Raw genomic sequence first — 22,111 nt, 5'->3', positions numbered from 1 at the left:
TTACTTCTGTGACCCTATTGAAAGCATCCATCCTTGTCACACAGACAGTGAGAAGGCAGCCGTCCACAAGCCAGGAAGTGGGCCCTCCCTGGAACCGGACCATGCTGGCACCCTGATCACTTCGTCTCCAGAACTGAGAAATGAATTTGTTATTTGGTGGCAGCCTGAGCAAAGACAGGTACAAATTATTGATGCTTTTCTTCCCTCTAGTCTAGCAGTTCCTGTGAGTAGTGCTGCTTAGTAAACAGGAATTTGGCGTTCACAGGTGGGAGCAACAATCAAGTCATTTGTGAAATCACAAACAGGTTTTACATCCTGGCTCTCACCTTGGGATGGGACTAATTAGATCATCCCAGGGGCGAGGTCCGGACATCACTAGCATTTACAGCTCCCCAGCTGACTCCAATGTGCAGCCAGATGAAACCCATCAACCTAAAGCTAAACAGGCAAAAGACGGGGTAAGACGGGGTTAAGGGTCCCCACCAAAAGAAAAGGTGCCAAGCCCTCATTCCTGTTGCAGAGGTGCATGGCCTGCTTTGTGGGGATTAATGGGATGAAGGTCGAGTGGGACAGAAGGTGGTGAATCATTTCAACAAACCAAACCAAAACGAACAGCATCAAGCTCACAAAAGTGCTTTTTATTTGAGGCAAGGAGAAATATGGCTGAAAGGATTACAGTTCCAAGCAGCCAAAATCCAATTGTTAGTGGCACTAATTTTCACTTCGTAGACTCAGCTTAGTCAGAAAAGGGTACTTTCCCTGGGAGCTGGACAAGAAAGGCAAAGAAAACTGGAAGAGATCTCTAATCTACTGAGACTGCTCTTTTGATCCAATGCCAGGCTGGCCAGGCCCTCCCTGGGCACTGCAGGTGGCTGCCCTGCCCTAAGGGACATGACCTACTATACTACATACGGGAAGACTGAGGCAGGGAGGACGGTGGCAGGTCGCCTGGGGAGTGGCAGGCACCCACCGCTCAAAACTCTTCCTTGAAGGGATAATTCTTGTGGTGGGCACAGCTGTCAAGAGAAAAGAGGAACACATAAGTTTTTCAAGAAGAGATTTCAACCATAGTAAGTTACAAAAAGCAGAAATGGCAAGTGTCTCATTCCAGGTAGAAATAAAGGCCTGTGAGGCAACAAGTCAGTTCTGAGCTGCAGGTTGTGGGTCCGCACCTGAGGGCAGCCGCCCACCCTCCAGGCTCCTCTGCCTTGGGCTTTCATGAACTGGCCCACGCAAGATGGATGCCCCCTCCCTGTGTGCCTAGCACTGTGCCTGGGGCATCCGGGGCAGCAAGACATGACTCCTGCCTCCTGGTAACTCAGTCTAGGGGGCAGGACAGGAGAGCATCTTATTGTCTTAAACATTAAGAGGGTGAGAACAACATAAGAGATGTTAGGAATCTGAGTATGTGACACAGAAAGTGCTCCAAGTACATGGAGAGAGGGGTACCACCACCTCCAGGGGCCTCCTGGCATCAGTGGGAGCTAAAGTGGGCCCAGTGGAGTAGCTGAGGATTCGATAAAGGAAATAGGGGAGGGAACAGGCTGGGCATGAGTTGCAGGTGTGTTTGCCAGCCCAGTCCCACTAGGCAGGGCCAGTGGCTTGTGTTGGGAACATAATGGCAATAATGTTAGAAAGACTGGCTGGGCCGTGTGAAAGGCCGAGGGTGAACCCAGCCTGGGCATATAACTCTTATGCAAATATTCAGAACCATTCAAAAGTTCGCTGTGGTCTGCCTTTTATTGCATCCTATCAAACCTGAGGTCTGTAACACTGCCATTAGCAACAGAAGCTAAATGCCACAATAATCGCCAGAGGTAATGTACATATGTGTGCATGTGTACAGATGCTTACAAAAAGCTCCCTGGGTGACCTGGGAATATTGGGGACAGCCTCTCCCTCCTATTCAGACCCTAAACATCCCCACTAAACATCGGTAGCCCACCAAATGATCTGACAGCGGTTCCCAGAGCAGCACTGGAGTGGAGGAAGTCTAAATGTAAAGGGGCCAAACAGAACCACTGGTCTGTCAGACACGAGCGCTTCAATATGCATGTCAGGGGTGGAAAGGAAACTGAATGGATGACATGGAGATTCCCACAGAACTGCTGTAAGTTGGCCAAAGATTCACTTTTCTTCTCTCTGGACCACTAGATCCAAGAATGGTTTCAATGTCTAAAGATTAAATAGCCTCAACGCAAACAGGGACATCAGAAGGGGCCGTGGTTCAGGCTGCCGGTGATAAACTCCGTGGCCTAGTTTGAATCTGAGGCCCTGATGGGACAGCAGCATGCTCACAAGCCTGTTTACACCCGAAGACAGGAGAGTTATTGTACAGATGCCACCTGGTGGACATCTGCCTGGGGGGTGAACGCCACCGGTGGGGCAAACCCTGGACTGGACAGAGAGCGCACAGAGGCTGAAGGAGAAAGCTAGCACCCCACCCTGGCTCAGGGAATGCTTGTAGTTTGTGCAGAATAGTAACTAACTAGTAAGGAGACAGAGTAGGGACCGGCAGAGATCAGACAACGAAAATAGCGAGAGGAGGTTCTTAGTGTCTCCTGGAAAATGGGATGTTTCTTTCTGAAAGCACAAGTGACTTTTAAACTTTAGTTATTGTATGGGCAGGAAAGAAAACTAACAGTCTCCCTTATTACCTCCCTCAGAGTCCAAACGACAAGTCAGAGGGACTACAAGGAGCAGCAAATGTGCAGCTGGAGGCCTGCAGGGGACACTGCCAGTCAGAGGGGTCGAGTGACCTCCTCAGAGTAAGTGCCAGAGCTGGGATGATCTCGGGCGCGAGCACCACAGTCTTCCCACTGAGCCCCTTTTATCAGCATCATTATCAGATAGGGTCATAGGCAAATTCTTCCAGGAAGGTGGGACAGAAGTCACCTGGGGTCCTCTGGTTTTCACCTACAGTAAGATTTGGAAATTAAATGCCAGAATCTGGGGTTACTGCAGGTCGGGCCCACAATGCACCTGGGCCAGGAAGAGAAGATACAAGAGCACGTCTTGGCATCTTCCCTGCGGCTGTGGGCAGCTCAGCTGACAAGGATGAACCGTTTCTGGCTGCACGTGCATGAGAATGCAAGGACATGCGTCCAAGTGAGAACGGCCGTGACAGGAGCACTTGGATGCTCCGGCCTTCAGGAGTCACGCTCTCGTCCTGCAGCATCTGGTACTCCCCTGGGACCCACTCACCTCACTAAGGCACAGACCCTCCAGTTCCTGTTGTAGCTAAGTAAAGTGGTCATGTCCTCGCTGCTCAGTTCAAAGTCAAAGACCTAGAGGGAAAAAATGTCCAATGAGTTCTGCAAGTAAAGCTCAAACCCGGGCTGTCCCAGCAGCTCGGTGCAGGACCGCTGATGAGACATTGCCCTGGGTGGCGCAGGGAGACAGGGAGACTGAACTCAGAGAAGTTGACTGTCTCACTATTCAGAGGAGGCACAAGTTTCAGCTGAGTAGAACATGAAATATCGAAAACAGTCCTTTCCTTCCAGAGCCTCCCATTCAGTTCATTTTAAGACAGAGGGTAGGGGACCCACAAACACTCCAAGGACAGGATGAGACCCTATGCAGAGTCCTCCCCCATTCCCTTCTCCACTGAGGTAACAAGGGCGACCAGCCGGGACCTTACCTGAAAGTTCTCAGTGATGCGTTCAGGTGTCACAGACTTGGGGATCACGACCAAATTCCTCTGCATGGGGAACCGAATCAGCACCTGTGAACAGATGTGCCGAGTCAAGTATATGTACACCAAGAGCTGTCATTATCTCACTTAATCCTAAGTATCCATAACCAGATGGGGGAAATCCCACAACTTCACAGGAGAAAACCAGGGCCCAGAGACGTTAGGGTCGCATCCCACAGCAGGGAGGCGGCACTCCAGACCTGCCCCCAGAGCCCCGCCCTCAGCCAGCACGCCAGGCGCTGTGTCTCCCAGGTGTCCTACCCCCACGGAGACCCACTGCTCAGGGATCAGGAACTCCTCCTCCCGCTTGGGAGGGAGGCAGGTTCCCGTGCAGCTGATAACGAGTTTTTCTAGTACAGAGGTGCGCTTGCACCTACAGTGGCGGCTGCTCGCCCCGCAGCAGGGCAGACACTGTTACTCCCGGGCCGCACGGCGGTCTTCTAACGCCCCAGTTGGTGCGGGTCTACTACACACTCCAGGACCCCAAGCCACACTTCTTGGAGGGCCTGACTGGCTGGGTCGCCTTCCACTTAGCTCACTGGGACCACCATGAATGCAGGAGTTCTGGGAATGGTCACAAGCACCTGGAAACTGCGTACCTGGGCTGTGGTTTTCTTGTACTTGTCAGCTATGGCTTTGATCCTGGGGTCCTCCAGTAGGGAAGGGTCCTCAGGCTTGGCCCTGGAAACAAAGACGGCCTGTGTGAGCAACCACTGGTGCCGCCACTCAAGGCAGCTGGCACCCAACCCTCGAAGGGCCAGTCCCCTCCCAATGCGAAGCTTGGTTACAAACGCCCAACCCTCTGGGGAGAAAGAGCCGGCCTCTTGCTACTAGAAACACCAACCAGAAAACCCAACAAAGAGGCTCCTGGGAAGGTTTGCAAATTTGTCCCAGAGCCACTGATAGTGAATTTCCTTGGTGCGAAAATTTTCTCTTTAGCCATTTCTAATTTTCACCAACTGAAAAGAAATCATGACCCCACAGAAACTCACCAGGGCCTGTCGGGAGAGCCGAGGGGACTGTAGGCTGTCACCACAATGCCTTTGGACTGGCAATACTGGATTAACTTCTCCTGAGTGAGGTATGGGTGGACCTCGATCTGCAAATGCAAACAGAACGCTGGTGCAGCCCTGGGCACAGGTGATGGCACCGGCACACACAGGGAAGGTTCCCCACACCAAGGCCCTGCCTCATCCGATAGGAAATTGTGTAACCAATGTCCTGTCTCCCAGATAAGCCGTAACAACGTCTACGTTTCCCAGCTAGTGTCCTCAACATTAACAATAACCTTGTTACCGACATACCGAGGCCATGAGCCCTAAGGGTTTTTTCTGGCTTTGGCCATTTATCAACTGTGACAGGTCTGAGGATCTCAGAGTCTACAGGGTGCTAATCTGTGAGACCCTGAGCCATCACGAGCCAGGCTCCTGCAAGTTTCACCCCCAGGTGTGCCACTGTCATTCTGAATCATCAATGAGGATTCAGTGCTCAGAAACTTGCCTCCTGGTTGCTCCCTGGGTGACATGAACAAGCAGTAACTGCCAGGACCAGAGGGCACAGAAAGTCCACCATGCCCACCAGCCTCCCTGCTGGACACTTACCTGGTTAACTGCTGGCTTATACTTCAAGCCAGGTTTGTTTAAGATCTTCTCGATCTGGAGATGGTTGAAGTTGGAGATCCCAATAGTTTTCACCAGCCCCTCATCCACCAGCTCTTCCATGGCCTATAGACAAAAGAGGGTCTGCTGGTGCCTGCCATGTGCCCCAAAGGACAGGGTCAGAAGCATCTCTTAAACCAGCCCTGCCTGACCTACTCAGTGCCAGAGTCAGCCCTTTGAGGAGCCAAGAGACACCAGACAGAAGCCAGGCTGGCTTTACTAAGGCAGGAAGAACAAAAACAGAGGCAGATCAACATGCAACACAGGAAGTGGCAGAACCCACAGCTGTCCACTCACAAGGACAGGAGGAAGCCAGCACTGAGAAAAGAGTCACATCAGAGACAGCCTTACCTCCCACGTGTCCAAAAACTCGGTGTTAGAGGCAATCACATTTCCTTTCCCGTCCAGTGGGAAAAACTCGTTCCCGGGCTGTCATTACAATCAAAACACAAACCATCAGTAACAGCCCTTCACACGTGCTGAGGGGGTTGCAGCTTTGAAAGCAAAGTTCTAAAAATACTCTAAACTACGACAGCTGGCTGGTTTTTAGAAGATCATCAAGGGCGTATCTGTGTCCATGTGAAAAAGAAATAGGCAGACAACTCCTGAAGCCCCAGACACTTGTTCTATCAAATGGGTCGGAGCTAACAGATGGAGATGGGTAATTCTCGGTCAGTGAGATGAACCCCGCCATGGACTGGAGCATGCGGTGGTGGAAGGACTCGAGACTGGGGCTCATGGGGCCACATCCTGGCCGGATCACCAGCCTACAGAACCATCACCTCACCAAGCCTCGCTGGTTTATCATGAAACACAAAAGATAAAAGCCAGGCCTTGAAACCCTGAAGCACAATAAAATAGAGCTAAAATAGGGTAAAACCCACACTGTCCATCTGGCTGACAGAGCAGAAAACTGAGCCCATCGCTGGAATGAAGGCAAAGGACATAATAATGCTAGACTCCTTCTGTACGTCGCACTGCCGATAAATACTCACCAAGCCTCCCCAGGATGCTGCATGTGTGGAATGCAGGAATAACACACATACACAGGGGCAGCACATGAACGTGCATGTGTGTATGTGCCTCTGGGCGGGGTGGGGATAGCTGATGACACCCGTGGCTGTGCACAGAAATGTCACCTTAGCCACGATTGCTGTGATAAAGTTGTAAATTACACAATAGCCAACAGACCCAGTGTAGGGCTCCTCAGACTCTGTAATGTGAGCCGAGTCACTGGGGTTTGTATTCAGAAGCCCTGGGTGGGGCCTGAGACTGATTTCTAACAAGCCTCCAGGTGATGTCACTGCTGCTGGCCTAGGGACTGAACCTTGAGCAGTAACGACACACACAGAGTGTGCACCCTCTCACAACCTACTAATAAAAGAGGCCCAACATGCTGCAGGCTACACCTGAGCCCTGCACCCGTACCTTGAAGCTGACGGGCCAGTGGATAAGGTAGAGGTCCAGGTAGTCCAGCTTCAGGTCGCTGAGTGTCTTCTTGCAGGCTCCTTTCACCATGTTTTTCTCATGGTACGTGGACCACAGCTGAAGCCAGTGAGAGAACACATCATATCGCTGCCACACAGGAAGGTGTTTCCTGGCTGGCAGCCAGATGGCTTGAAGCCGGACGATCTGCTTCCCTCTCACCACAACCCACCCATGTCTCTGTGATGCTATACATCATGGCGAAGGAGATTCCACTCACAGCGTGGGTCCTAACTTCCCAAAGGAAGGTAAGATAATCAGGTCAAGGATACCTCTCAGAAGCACCGAACCACGGGCATAAAATAGAATGGACAGCTCGGCACCAGCCCTAAGCCCCACAGGCGGCTTCTCAGGGCTATTTTCCTACGAGGCTGGTCTCTCAGAGCCAGCCTCACCCTCCCACCAGGTGTCCCCTGGGTACCAACAGCCTCCAGGTAAAAGACAGTGGCCAGCAGTGGAGATCCAGTCTGTAGGTGGGAACCAAGTTCCACTCTCAAAGATAAGTCCCTGGAAAGAAAGCACCAACCCACGACCTTAGCCTCATCAGCAAGGGGCTCTACCCGATGGGTCCAGGAGGCCGGACCATCCAATAGGCAGCCACGGGCGAGCTCTGGAGCCCTCATGGCCTCACGTCAACACGTTTCTCCAGGAGGAGTTGTGCCCGGGGTGATAACTGTAGCTGTATTCAGGGGCCCCCGAGTATGGCAGTGGCTCCTAAGCTGTCGCCGCCACCCATGGATAACGGTGACAGAGAACCCTGCCCCGCGGCCCCCAAGCGGCACCTTGCTGACGATGAAGAGGTCTTCGCGCTTCACCGCCTGCTCCTTGAGCTTCTCCTGGATGGCCACCCCCACCTCGTTCTCGTTCTGGTACACGTGGGCGCAGTCAATGTGGCGGTACCCGACGTCAATCGCCACCTTCACAGCCTCCGTCACTTTGCCCGGAGGGGACTGAAGGGAAAGGAAAGAGAAGGCATGGCGTTAAAACCCCAAATGCACCAGGAGATACAGTCCGCACACCACCCAGGAAGGAGGACAGTGGGAGCCGGCCACTCCTCAGGGACTCGCCGCCCTCAGACGGAACCAGGACAATGCCACCTTGCTCCATTTTCTGATAAGCTGACTTAACAGCAGCATCGGTCACCTTAAAAAGATGTGCAAAGACATCCGCTTCCTTGTTTCTTCACATCTGTCCATTTACAAACCACTGTATAAAAATCCCCCACTGTCTGAATCTATTAGGTTCCCAAGACAGTAGGGATACCACTTCCTTCAAATAGCTCAAAATATTTCAAAAATCACTGTAAATGTTTACCCAAATTCCCATATGGTTTCAGAGTTCAGCAAAGGCCTGTGTTTTACTTTCTCTTTTTTGTGCATGGATTCAGATATCGGCAATCCTTTATTCTAAAGCAGTTCTGGGAGTTTATCATAGTCGAGAACATTACTGATACAGAGTCAAAGGCCTGGATGTCAACTCTCTATCAGAATCTTGGAAGATCACCACATGGTTTGTGGTCACAGCTACAAAGAAGCTAAATGGCTGGCTGTGCCCAAACCATTGAGTGACCAGGGCAGGTGTGGGGAGCCTGGCTGCTGAGGAGGAGAAGTGCCTGCATAGCCATTAAGCTTCATGCAGATGGACTGCATGGACACTTACTCCATCTGCCCAGATCAGAGAGGCGAAAAATAAACGTGTGTGCAGCCGCCTGTTGAATGACTAGAGCGAATTCCTCTGGAGAGCCAGGGTAGAAAGGAACGAAAAGGAAAACTCCCCAGGGCCATCGCAGCTGCACACATCTGCTGTTTTGACATCGGCTGTGGTAAACAGGCGAGGGGGGCAGAAGAGGGGGCCATGGGAATGAGAGCGTGACCTGAGCTAGCAGCCTGAGCTTGCCACCATGGAGGGAGCAGGGAGGCAGGCGGCGATGCCAACAGGTGTTAAACCAAGGAACATCTTCAGACCATCTGGCAATCTCCTATTTCCACGGAGGACCTACGAAGCTGCACCTGCAGCCTTCCCCACCCTTCATAGCTCAAGGAACAGAGCAGAGCCATAGACAGTAACTACCTCAGCCCCTCTGTGGCATCCTGGGCACAGCTGTCGCTGATGTGAGCAGTGAGAACAGACCACACCCCTTCCCAAGAATGAGAACAAGTCAGAGACCCAGGTAGGGGAAACCACCCAGCATCCAGCATGCATTTAACTTCCTTCAGACTTAATGGAACCCTGATTTTCCCTGCAGAGCCCTGTACTGTGCCAGCCCAGCACCATGTAGCCCCCAACCCTGGGCAGGAGGGTGGACACATTTCTCTGGCCCGGCCTAGTCACACACTACATCTATCTGCCAGGGACTGGTACAGGGGCAGAGACGTGACCACCCAAGCAAGCCCCACCCATAAGATTCAATCTTTGGCCTCAAATTGGCACCAAGACAACATCTCATTCTGTTGCGGTCACCATGCTGGGAGGATCTGAGCCAGGAGCTGCCAAAGGAAAGTGGGATTGAGGGTCAGACGAGGGTTACATTTATATCCTTGAACCTGGTACACCTGAGGTCATTTTGTAGGTCAATGAATCCCCACCTCAAACATCTTTTTTGTCTGCTTCAGTTAAGTCAGCTCTCCATTCCTTTGAACCAGAAGAGTGCAGACCCAGAGAACAGTCTGAATGGTCCCCCACATCCCCACGACATGAGAACAAGGAGCTGCACACACTTGCAGTCACCCTGCTTCTCACAAAGATAAACAAGTGGTATGTAGGCCACCTGCCTTTTGTCAGCATCTGTGAAGGGGCTTGTGCACACAAAGGTGGAAAAGGTATTCAGCCACCACCCATAAAACTTTTGTACTTAAAACAAGGAAACCTACTCCAAGCCTCTATTTATACCCTTTATATTTCACTGTCCCTGCCCCCAATCACGTCTCTAACCAATTCAGTACAAACCTCATCTCCTCATCCCCCCAAATCTAAAGTTATCTTACTTTTCTTTTCAATTCGGCGCCTATCTTCTGGGTACCTGCCACTTACCAGGCACTGGGGGAAGCACTGGAAATAGCTGTGAACACAGGCACTACACCAGGCCTCAATGAGCTTAAGCTAAATGTACACATTTTGTGTTATTTTAAATAAATATACAGATTTTCAGGGTGTTAAGCCCTCTTTTATCAACTTCTCCTCATTTACCCTAGAGTAGTGATTTTCAAATGACCGGCCTAAGGTCAGGACCGCACTTTCTGCAAACATGAAACAAAATAAAAATCTTGGTGTGCACCCCACCTAGTAGGGCGAAGGACGACTCTGAACTTTTGCTCCAGTTCCATGTGTATGTCTGTGGGCTGCATCGTTATTACAGAAACTGTAATCTGGTGTTGCTAAGACAGCGTCTTTCATGTCTGTTCTGGGAGAACCACCTGCAACAGGTGGAATTTAACTCAGTGTCATGGTCATAATTCAATCATACCCTTGGAGCCACCACGGGGCCTTTTTTAAGCAAACACAGAATTACTAATATTCTGATCACTTTGGCCAAGAAATGTTTTTTGTGTGTGAGGCGACTCTAGGACCCTGTTCTTGTCCACCTTATATTTACTAATTTTCAACTGGAGTTTTAGGGTAGGGGTAAGCGCCACCCCCTGTTCTATTTCAAACCACCCCAGGGCTGCAACTCAATCCCCTCTTTTCTTTCCTGGTCTGTGTGTAACTATCCAATGCCCAGGCTCATACCCAAAGTTCACGGGAAAACCTGGGTCCTAGCTGTAGAATGTAATATATAATACCTGAAACTACCTTATTTATAAACGGCTTTAAAATACTGGGTTTTGCCCAAGTGCCCACAATACCACCTTCTGTGCCCCCTCATTTTCGGATAACCAGGCTACCCATTTCATTCCTAACCGTTTCTTAGGGGCGCTGTGAGTGCAGCGATTTCAGGGGTGCTCAGGTGTCCGGATCCCGTTTTAACACTGATGCCTGCGAACAGTTTTCCACGGGCCGGTAACCACCGCGCCCAGATTTTCTGCAGAGTCCCCAGGACACCCCCGGGTGCCCCGCCCGGCCGGAGGGGCTCAGCGCCGCGCGCCCGGGGACGCGGGGATGGGCGCGTCCCGGGCAAACCGGAGCCGCCTAATTTAATTACCCGCAGCCTCCCGCTCGCCCGGAGCAGAGATGCTAATTCCCGAGGGCAAAACGGAAACGATTACAGACACACTGAAGAAAAACAAAGGGGCGGCGCAACCAGTGCCCGCGGGAGAGGAGCGCCGGCGCTCGGCGTCCCGCAGCTGCTCCCGATCCGTCTCCGCGCCTCCCGCCCCCGAGGCCGGAGCGGCGGGGGCGCGGGAGGGCCCCTGTCCCCTCCCTTCCCTTCCCCTCGGTCCCTTCCAGCGAACCCACCAAATGTCTGCAGAGGCGGCTTCCGCAAGGCCCCCGGCCCGCCCGCCTCGCCCGCCTCGGGCCGCGCAGGCCCGAGGCCTCCTTCCGTCCGCGGCGGAGACCGTTGAGGGTCCCTCCGGTCCCTCCCCGCCACAGGCTGCACGGAGCCCGCGAAGAGCCGCAGGACGCGCCCCCACGGCACCTACCTTCCAGGTGCCCAGCCCCACGAGGGGCATCTTGGCGCCGTTGTTGAGCACGAGGCAGCCGGCCATAGCGCTGCGCTCCGCTGACCCCGGCCCGAGGACTACGACGACGCGGCGCCGGCGCGCGCCTTTAAATATCCCGAGCGGCTGGCAGCGGGGGCCCGGCCGGCTGGCTGCGGGCCACGCAAAGGCGGCTTCTGATTGGCTAGTGCGCCCCACCGTCCGAGCGCCGCCGAGACGCTTCCGCTGGGTCCTAGCGGGGCCACTCCCCACGTGGCGTAAGAGACCAAGCCAGTCGCTGGGGCCCTTGGAGGTGCGACAGCTTTAGCAAAAGTAACGGGCATCCTACAAATAAGCAGCCTGGGAAGAAGTGTTTGTTTTGTTTCAGAGCCCGGAGGGATGGGTTTGTCTGTGGTCCAAGCCCAGTATCGAGCTCTTCGGGAATTTGACAAAAATATCCGGTCCTTAATTTGTAGGAATCGTATTGAGAACAGGTACCTTTAAGCGCACTTTGCTCTTGGGAAGGTGCCTAGAGGAGAAATTACTTTGCAATCTTGTTGCAGAACACGTTTCGGAGGTTTGGGTTTGGTGGTTTGTAGCGCCTGGGGCTGTCTGGGAGCCCCACCCTAGGTGCGAGGTGTATGTGTGTGTTCGCACTGTGTGTGTGTGTGTGTGTGTGTGTGTGTGTGTGTGTGTGTGTGTGTGTGTGTGTGTTCGCATTGAGTGTGGTTCAGCAAGCCTTTCTCCAAAAGCCAGCATTTCTGCAGGCTAGGGAGCCGTGATGAGCTTGATCCAGAACACACAGAAGACATTCAGTCTTCAGAAAGGGAGTCCTTATCAGAGAAGCAAGTTTCAAGCTGGTAATTTAGCAAAACTTGAGAAGAGTGAGTGGGCAGAAAGCCACAAAAGAAACGTTAACTTTAATATTGTAGCTTCATGTACTTCCAATTAGTAGGTGCTGAATAATAAATCAGCCAGCCCTAATGGGCAGGGACGGCTTCTTTCTATTCTGCCTCAGGAAGACACGTTATTTTCTAAGGTAGCCAAAGGAAAGTTGTTGCAAGAGCTTTGAAGATGATTTTGGCTTCTTTCCAACAATCTCTATCCATGCTGCTCTATGCTACCCAAACCTGCTCTTTCTGATCCGTCGCCCTCCAATCTTTCCCCTAACCATGCAAGATTGAGAACTCCATCTGCCTGTTAATGACTCAGGAACCAGACCTCGCTAAGCTCCAGGCTGGTGATTTTCCATTTAGTGATTTCTAAAAAGTGCCCCCTAGGAAAATTTTATACACAACAGACCAGCCCAGATATTTTTCCATTTGGTTTTGTATAAAAACTCTTGTTAGTAGGCAAATTCTGATGCTACTTGTCCCCAAATAATAGAATTTTAACTTAACCCTAAAGCTGGGAACTTGGCTTGTACAGCAGTAGCCCATCGCTCTTCAGTCATAAGATCCCTGGTGACACAGAGGGCTCATCTGTTAGGAACATGGTCTCAATATGAAGGGCCTTGTTGTTATTTCTAAGATGATTGAGTGTAGAAGCTGAATGCATGAAGGTGTAACTGTCTAAAAACAGAGTATTCTGACCTGGTTACCCAAATGTGAGAAGTCAGACCTATGGAATTTCTAAAGTAACACTAGGACTATAGTTGGGGCATACTATTGTGATAGCCTCCTAACTGCCTTATTGCCTCCGTAATCTTTGTAAAATGCCATTATGTAAAATGTCATATCAAAATTATGCTTTAAAAAAAACTTCAATGGAATCCTTCCAAGATACATTCTAGTACAGTACTTAATATCAAGAGCAATACAAATCTTAATGTACTTTGAACCAGTAATCACATCGTGAAACCAGTAATCTCACCCTGGCTTCTAGCAGCTTTAATAGTCATATAACATGCCATAACAGTCTCCCGATTAAAGTATACAATTTGGTCGTTTTCATATTTTACAGAGTTACATGAGATTTCAAAGGACCTTAATGCCAGGCTAAGGAGTAATTTAAAAGGAAACGAAATACTTTAAAAGGAAACACACACACTACAGGTATAGGGACTAGAGTAAGGAAAGTGACATAGCAGGTGCAGTATTGCATGCCTGAGCATGGGCACCTCCTTAAATTTTACATCCCAGGCACTTCAGTTACCTCACCCTAGTCCAGCCACACACACACACACACACACACACACACACACACGCTTTATTTTAAAAAGATATACACATAAAGTAAAACAGTAAATATCCAACAATAGCAAGACATAATGTGTAGCCATTAATAATGACTATATAGACATATAGAGAAAAGTATGTAAGAAAAAGTACTAAGGTGAAAGTAGAAAACAAAATCATAAATATGACATGATTATAAGCATAAAAAGCAACCTGTAACATAAAGTTAGGAAGAAGCCAAAGGAAATGGGATATACTGTTTGTCAGATTATTTCATTAATGAACACATTTTGCAATTAACTATTCATTCTCCAATCCCCTTAGGATAAAACTTCAACTCCTTAGCCTAGCATTCAAGGTCCTGTGAAATCTGGTGTAACTCTGTAAATATATGAAAAGGACCAAATTGTATACTTTAATAGGGTGGCTATTGTGGCATGTTATATAACTATTAAAGCTGTTGGAAGCAAAAAACAACAACACACAAAGGTTCTGAGGCAGTACAGAAAGAAGCTAGGGAAATTCCTTGACAAGTAGAACCAGGGAAACTGAGACAAAGTCATTTAACAAGGCCAAACAATGTGAGAAATTTACAGACAACTAATAAAGGTTTTATCTTCCCTAACCAAGGACACTTAGGAGCAAATGGTTTACACATTCCGGACAGTCCAGGGGCAAACTGGCCTCAGTCCTGGTCCCTCTTTGATAATGTTCTTTGCAAATAAAACTAACCAGGAGATAACACTGACCCCTCTATATGCACATGTTGATGAATCAACCTATTGAAGGACACACCTGGAAAGCTAATGAATATTCTGTTAAGACCCTCCCCTGAGACTTCCCTTAGGATTAAGCAGCAGCTAAAGAGAGATTAAAAAGTCTCAAGACAAAGGACCCCAGGCACTCTCACTAGAGCACCCCCACACCTTGTATCTCTGCTGTCTTTCTCCTAAACTAAAGGTCCCCATGAGACTTGCAACCAGGGGAGCAGCAGGCAGAAGCAGCTCATTCTGGGCTAACCCCTGATCCTGTCTCCAAAGCCCTCTTTTTCTCTGACTTTCTAGTGAGCTAACAGCAGTCCCACCTTGGCTCACTTCTGTCACTGTGACTTTTACTTCTCAGTGAGTTCACGCAGCCCAGTGTAACCCACTTCTTTCCTATAATGTTTCTAGAAAGCCAAAGCAGCCTGCCTAGGCTCTGTCCTATGGCTTCTTCTACCTTAAGCCCTTCCTTTGTTTCACTGTCCCCAGCTTTAATAAACGTACTCTCAAAATCACTGGGACTCGTCATGTGAAATCTTTCCTGCACGGTCAAGAACCCACAAACTACCGGCTGGCCTAAGGCAGACCTACTCCAGGCCCTGTCCCTGTCTGGTAACAATCTCAGGTAGTGAGAGCACTATGACAACACCACACTGGGGATATGATGCCAGTTTCAGGAGAAACCACAGGGTTAGCCTTCCTATCATGCCAGCAAATGTGACCTCTGCCCACTTCCATCATGCCAGCTCAGCCCACTCCATCCTTCTGTACCCCTGGCCAAGCAATCACAATTTGGGGATGAGCACGCCTAGGATAGACCCTGTGCAGAGGCTGGCAGCAGGGAGAGACATCAGGGAAAAAAAGAAAGAGTGTGGGAGCCGCAGGAAGAGAACAGAGAGAACTCAGCCCCTGCTATGGAGCGGGGAGGGCCTTAAGGACTCGGGAAACTGGTCTACTGGGGAGAGGGCTCCTCTGTGTCAATATTCATGTTTGTTCGCAAGATGAGGTGCAAATGGCAAACATCATTGAGAGAAATGTCAGTATTGATCTGGAGAATTACCAAAATCAAAAGAGAGAAAAATAAACATTTTGTTGCTTTTTAGCACAGCTATTCCATAAACTCTTGTGAGTACAGCACAGCATCCACTCTTTTCATCGGGCACTTCAGATGCATGCCCTGACTCGATCCTTACAGCTTCCTGGCAGGCAACTGACTATATTCCTTTCACATTTTTCAGAATGAAGAAAATGAAGCTTGGTGATATCAATTTGCCCAAGACCAAGAAATTAGTAAGTAGCCTTCCTTTAAAATTTTGATATTTTGTTCATCATGGATTTTTTTTGGCATTAATTTATATTTTTAAAGGGTTGCATTAAAATGTAATTTATCTTGATTATTGAGATTTTTGGCACCCCCCCCCCCCCCCAAATTCTGCATTGAGGGAAATACCAAAAGAAAAAAGGGTCGTCCTGGCCTGGCCGGTGTGGCTCAGTGGTTGACTCATGGGTTCATGAGCGTAGACCCATGAACCAGGAGGTCACAGTTCGATTCCCAGTCAGGACACGTGCCCGGGTTGCAGGCCTGATCCCCCACTAGGGGGTGTGCAGGAGGCAGCCGATCAATGACTCTCTCCCTGATGTTTCTCTCTCTCTCTCCCTCTCTCCTCCTCTCCCTGAAATCAATAAAAACATGGTGGTTGTTGTGTGTTTTTTTAAAAAAGGATCATCTTGGCCGTGTGGCTCAGTTGTATGGAGCATCGTCCTGTACACCAAAAAGGTTGTGGCTTCAATTACTGGCCAGGGCACGTATCGAGGCTGCAGGTTTGATCCCTGGTCAGGACACATACAGGGGCAACCAATCAGTGTTTCTCTCTCACATCAGTGTTTCTCTCTCACATCAGTGTTTCTCTCTCTCTCTCCCTCCTTCTCTCTAAAAACATATCCTTGAGTGGGGATTAAAATAAATAAATAAATAAGGACCACCCCATGGGGGAGTTATTCCCACAGAGCAGTCATTATCCGCACTGCCATAGTATAGTTAGTGGCTGCCCCCTCGAGAACGTGAGCATCTGCGCGTTTCTGCCCAAGTCCCACCTCGCAGCTGTCACCCGCCCCTCTTTCTTCCAGCCGATGAAGCCCAAGACAAAGCGGACGGGTGAGAACAGCCTTCTAACAGAGTTACCTTTGAGGCCACTTTTGTAAGAAATGCCCAACGCATTCATGAATGCTCTATTTCTAGACACCGATGACTGTGACACCCCTGCCAGCCGAGGGGGCACACTGAGGGGCGGCGGCTCTCTGGCCGAGAACCTCTGGTGCCTGTGGCTTCTCCTTTCTGAGAGAAGGGACTTAGGAGGGACTTACCTACACATCAGTGTGGGGGGATGGGCCTTGCAGAACAAATACATGTCTCCTGCAGTCTGATTTAGGAATAGGTTACTGGTGAGAAGGAGGGGTCACCGTACTTATCTGGGATCCTGGTTTGGTGGCAGCAGAGGGGGTGAAGGTCAGTGAACCCAGAGAATCGCTGACACGGGTGCTGGTATTTTTAAACAGGCCACAGAGCAGCGTGTGGTTCCCCATCAGCATGGGCTTGGATGAGATGCCTGGTAACTCGCTGGCTGCAGGCTCCTGTTGCACCGGGATCAATGGCCAGACTCAGGCCCTCTCTGGAAAAATCTACCAGAAGAGACGATCTCTGTGCACAGACGAAGTGCATGTAATGTTAGCAAATTCAACGCCTTTATGGAAGAAGTGTATTCAGTCAACACATTCATTCTGTTATCCAACCAATACGTAATACCAACAGCTACAGTTTTAGGCCCTGGGATTAGAGATAAACAGGACAGAGTCTCTGACCGTGGGCAGCTTCCTTTACGGAGGCAGAGAGAGATAGTAAACATAGCTAAAAGCTGGATATTGATAAGCCAGGGAATGAAGACAAAAGAGATAAAGACAGGGATGAGGGCAGGGTGGGTTGCGATGACAGAGAGGGGGAGTGGGGAGAGGGAGCCACAGGCACGTCCAGCATTCCAGAAGAGTCCTGCAGGGACCTGAGGGTGGTTTGAGTTGATCTGGGTGTGTAGGGTCGGGGCAGGGGCTGGGGAGAGGGGGTGGGGGGAGAAACAAGGGAGCGTCTGTGGCTAAAGCAGAGTGACTTGGGGGGCCCTAGGAAATGCAGTTGCAGCGGAAATGGGAGAGAAAGGAGAGCGGGGTGGGGAGTGCCTGGGCATGGGGGAGGGACTCCTGTGTTTTCTAAGGAGGCTCCACATTTCATTGCAAATTTCAAGAGCTCTGCGAAAATCCTGAAAGAAGTCTTGTCTCCCGCTGCAGGCATCATCAGTTTCATGAGAATCAGGGCTTTGAATCACCAGATTTCGTCAGAAAGTGGGACCCACTCCAGAGACGCTCACTGACTTTGCAGAGGCCAACTTCAGGCAGCTTTTTGTTGTTTTGTTGTCACAAGAGAAGGCAAGCCCATTGTCAAAACAATTTGCCAAGTTCAAACATTTATAAGGGTGAATAAGTCATAAAGCATTGTACACTTTAAAAAATAAAATTTCTTTAATCTTCACCCGAGGATATTTTTTTCCATTGCTTTTCAGAGAGAGTGGAAAGGAGAGAGAGAGAGAGAGAGAAACATCGATGTGAGAGACACATCAACTGATCGCCTTCCCCCCCACCCCTGACTGGGACCGGGGGTCAGGCCTGCAACCGAGATACGTGCCCTTGTCCGACCTCTAACCACTGAGCCGAACTGGCTAGGGCTTGTACACTTTTTAAGTATTATTTCTGTGAAGGAAATACACTTGCAGTGCAATAAGATTCAGCGCACAATTCGAAGGATATGTTTTTACGTATATTCTTCCAGGGAGGCATTCAAAGCTTCCTTTCAGATCCTTAATTGGGTTTCTGCACCCCAAAAGTTCAAGAGTCTCAGAGAGAAACCCCCATAAGATGCAATGATAACAAATGTACGCTATAAACCGTAGGTGGCAAGATGCCTCTGCACTCTCCTAACTTGTCATCGATGCTGATACGTGGCAAATGCTTAGATAATCTTCCAAGCGGGATAAGTAAGTCTGTCAGTGACTCTATAATATTGCTTGGGCGGGTGGGTGGGAGAGGCCTCGCCCTTGTAGCATGGCCAATGCTGTGTTTTCTGAAACTATATGATTAGTTCTGATTAGTGATGCAGAAACATCCCCAGCAAGTTTCATAGGAAGTAAAATTATAGAGAAAAGCTCTAATCCCAGGCCATGAGGCTTGGACCATCCCTTCGTTGCCCCTTTGTCTTGTGTACTCCCAGGGATGCAGATACAATGGCTGGCGCTCAGGCAGCTAGTGGGAATCATGAGCCAGCATGGATAAAACGATAGGGTAGAGGGAGCCGGCACTCTGTAAACAGCGCAGCTGCTGTGTCAGACCTGGACTGCCTTCCTCCCATCTTTTTTTGTGTGAAAGGAACAAAATAAACTTTCATCTTATTTATGTTCCTGCTTCCCACAAACTCTGCACAGATAATCTCACTCGTGTGTCATAATTACCCAAAGAGGTACCTATCTTTATGCCAATTTTACAGATGAGGAAATTGAGATCTAAGGAGGTTGTAGGTGGCAGGTTGAGTTAGGGAGTCTGGCTCCAGGGCCAGTGTCCTTACCCTTTATCAGCCGTTATTCCAAGCACGTCACAAGCGTTCATTTAAGCAACCCCCACAGAAAACTTAGATGATAGTTGCTATTATTTCTCCAGTTTGTAGAAAAAGAAATCAGGGCCCAGGTCACAGCAAGTAAGATGGGTCACTGTCAGGTACTCTGTGATGTGACCTTTCTCAGAGACAGAGACGAATTCTGTGTCCTTAAGGGCCATTATCCGGTAAAGGTTTATGGGCAGCTCTTGCCCAATGAATAGATATCAATCATCTGCGTAAATCTGATTCAGGGCCATCTGTCCAGTTGGTCCTGATTTAATTCTGGCATTGAAGAGGCATCACCCTTGTAGCATGGCCAATGCCAAGACTATGTATATGGACACGGATCTTAAAGAGGCAAAAACAAAAGACAATATTTGCAAAAACTGTCTTCATTGTCCATTATAAAAAATATTCAAGAGAGCTACCCGCATAGCAAAGCTTCTATTTTAAGATTATCAGAGCTTTCTTGACAAACAAACACTTATCTGATGTTCAGAAGAATATCATAGTGTGTTTTCCTACCATAAAAATCTCCAGGCAAAAAGTGCAGGTTTGGTTCCCAGTCAGGGCACATACCTAGGTTGTGGGTTTGATCCCCAGTCGTGGTGTGTACAGGGGGAGGCCCATTGATCTTTCTCTCTCACATCAATGTTTCTCTCTCTCTTTCTCTCCCCCCTCCCTCTCTCTAAAATCAATAAACATATCCTCAGATGGGGATTAAAAAAACACTCCAGGCAACTAAAAGTCAAAGTAATAGTCAATATGCATTAATCATGTTCTACTGGAGTTTGAGGATGACGGCTCTTCTTTTCCTAAGTGGAGAAGATATTGAGCAATAGACACAGGAACTAGGCACATGGAGATCAATATATCAGCTTTGTTTCCGACAAGGCTGAATTGGGCAATATGGTTGGAACTTTGCAGACCATAATATGCCCCCCAGGATTGAATGTGCCCAGCAGCGCCATGCAACCCTTGACCACTGTGTCTCCCTCTCAGAGGCTGGTCGTTTATCTAATGGGAAATCCTGACGACAGGATTCTTTCTCTGAGACACGGAGGGAGAGAAGATTCAGAGAAGGTGTGCCAACTGTGCACAGCTCAGGTTCCAGAAGAGTCCTGAAATCACGTAGGTTGCTCCGCCGCCCTTAGGAAGGAGTGTGTGAGGGGGTGGGTGAAAGGGAATGAATGTCATCCTCTAAAGTGTTTCCTGAGAACAGAATGTCCTACTTTATGGCGACAATGTAGAACCTAGAGAAATATAACAAAGAGGCCCCACTAAGATGACTCGTGGGAAAAGCAATATGCTAAGTGTTTTATATGGTGAGGTGACAGGTAGTGACTCCAGAGACCCCACGCAGAACCCCCACATTGCACAGGCATGTCCAGTGCATGGAGAAGGACCAGCTTGGATCGGGAGCCCATCAAAGCAGTGTCACATATATGTCACGTCCAGTCACAAGTAGGCACCATTCTCTCCACCCTGAAAGCGGGTATCTGGGCAAAGATGTCCTAAAATGAAGGGGGGAAGTGTGTGGGGTCCTCTGTGCAGTCCATTTACATCCAGATTCCATTAATCTACCTGCCATTTTACAGGTGAGGTTTTAGGGTTCAGAGGGATTAAGGAACTTGCCCAAGACCATATAGAACCGAAAAGAGGATGGGGCCAGGATTGGATGACTTTAGAAAGCCCCTTCACTTCCCCCTCATCTCACTGTTGAGGGGAAAATGATCTCCCAGAAGCCAGAACCAGGTTGAGGAGGACAGTAACTACTCTATACCTTCAGCAGCGGGGATTATGAGATCTGTGCATAGAGACGGGCCATGGGGAGGGAGTTGTGTAAATGTGATGGCTTTAGAATTTCTTTGGGGGGGCTCATCTAAGTGTTCAGAGCAGAAATCTGTCTCCCCTTCCCATGAAATCTTCAGAAAGTTCATGACTATGTGACAATCTTGAGTACCAGGTAGCAAAGAGAAAACATATCTTTCAGCCATAAATCTCAACCATTTTTGTGGTACAAGCTCAGGGGTCTTGTGTGCTCACAGTTGCAGGTGCTCGATGGGCCCAGAAGGATTCCGGAGAAGCCGTGTGAGCTGGAAGACGCCACAGCGCTGGCGAACAGCGCAAGGTGAATGTGGACGTCATTTGATGCAACTTGGGTGCAAGAGGTTCTTTGATTTTGTTATTTATTTCAAAAGATATACAGAACATAACATTAAAGTGGCTAATGGCTTATTCATTTAATAAAATGTTGTATTTTCAGTAAGTATACAATGCACGTGCATCGCGAGGATTTTTGCTAGAGCCTTTTCATATATTATGCTCTTTAATACTCCCTGGAACCTGCAAAGTCAGTTGTAATCTCTCTCTTTCTGTCTTTTTATCTTTAGCACATGAAGACCCTTAGACCCTTAGAAAGACTAACCTAAATAAACAGCTCAAGAAAGTCATACTTCTTTCAACATACAGTAATACATTCGAACAACTAATACTCTCAAAACACTATTGAGTTACCACAAACGGTTCACATATATCGTCTCTTAAATCTTTCCTGGACCCATGAGTTAGTCCGTATTATGCTCACTTTGCAGATGACAGAGCTGAAACTCAAAGAAGTTACTTCTTCTGGCCAGCAAAGAGCAGAGCTGGGGTTCAAATGCAGCTCTTCTGATCTCCTCTCTCAAGTTCTGTCCAACACACTGCCCCTCTGAATTGGAGACACATTCTTTCCCACCCACAGGAGGCCTTTCTGTTTGAGTCCTGTCTTCACAGACAGAACAAAGCCGGCTGCTAATGATAGATCAGGGGGTTCATATGCTCGGACCTTGAAAATCTAACCCTACAAACATCTTAGAAAACTTTCAGATAAACTTATGAATGGAAGCTCCAGAGTGCACTGTTTAAAAAAACCTATAACCTTTGTCATACAGAACCAATAAAATGCATCCACACACACACACACATCCACACACACACGCACATATATATATATGTGTGTGTATATATATATATGTATGTGTATATGTATATATATATAGAGAGAGAGAGAGAGAGAGAGAATTTATTATA

The 22,111-nt window shown here is 49.0% G+C and overlaps 1 protein-coding gene across 1 annotated transcript; it reads right to left on the bottom strand.

Annotated features, from left to right (window-relative positions):
- Positions 1 to 617: 617 nt before the first annotated feature.
- On the bottom strand, positions 618 to 11,522 carry AKR1B1 (aldo-keto reductase family 1 member B). The gene is made up of 10 exons (XM_016222233.2): positions 11,415 to 11,522; positions 7,620 to 7,787; positions 6,781 to 6,897; positions 5,704 to 5,781; positions 5,296 to 5,418; positions 4,687 to 4,793; positions 4,294 to 4,375; positions 3,641 to 3,724; positions 3,205 to 3,287; positions 618 to 1,016 (listed from the first exon to the last, which is right to left on the bottom strand). Exons 1-10 carry the CDS (start codon positions 11,478 to 11,480, stop codon positions 974 to 976), a joined length of 951 nt encoding a protein of 316 aa, XP_016077719.2. The 5' UTR covers positions 11,481 to 11,522; the 3' UTR covers positions 618 to 973.
- Positions 11,523 to 22,111: the final 10,589 nt, after the last annotated feature.

This window comes from Miniopterus natalensis, chromosome 10 (genome assembly GCF_054644295.1).
Source record: "Miniopterus natalensis isolate mMinNat1 chromosome 10, mMinNat1.hap1, whole genome shotgun sequence".
NCBI classification, from domain to species: domain Eukaryota; kingdom Metazoa; phylum Chordata; class Mammalia; order Chiroptera; family Miniopteridae; genus Miniopterus; species Miniopterus natalensis.
This window is presented reverse-complemented; position numbering and strand designations above follow the sequence as displayed.

Coding starts and splice junctions, on each gene's coding strand:
- AKR1B1 (XM_016222233.2), bottom strand. CDS start 11,480: ATGGCCGGCTGCCTCGTGCTCAACAACGGCGCCAAGATGCCCCTCGTG. Junction 7,788..11,414: donor TGGGGCTGGGCACCTGGAAG/GTAGGTGCCGTG, acceptor CTTTCCCTTCAG/TCCCCTCCGGGCAAAGTGAC. Junction 4,794..5,295: donor ATAAGCCAGCAGTTAACCAG/GTAAGTGTCCAG, acceptor TTGCATTTGCAG/ATCGAGGTCCACCCATACCT.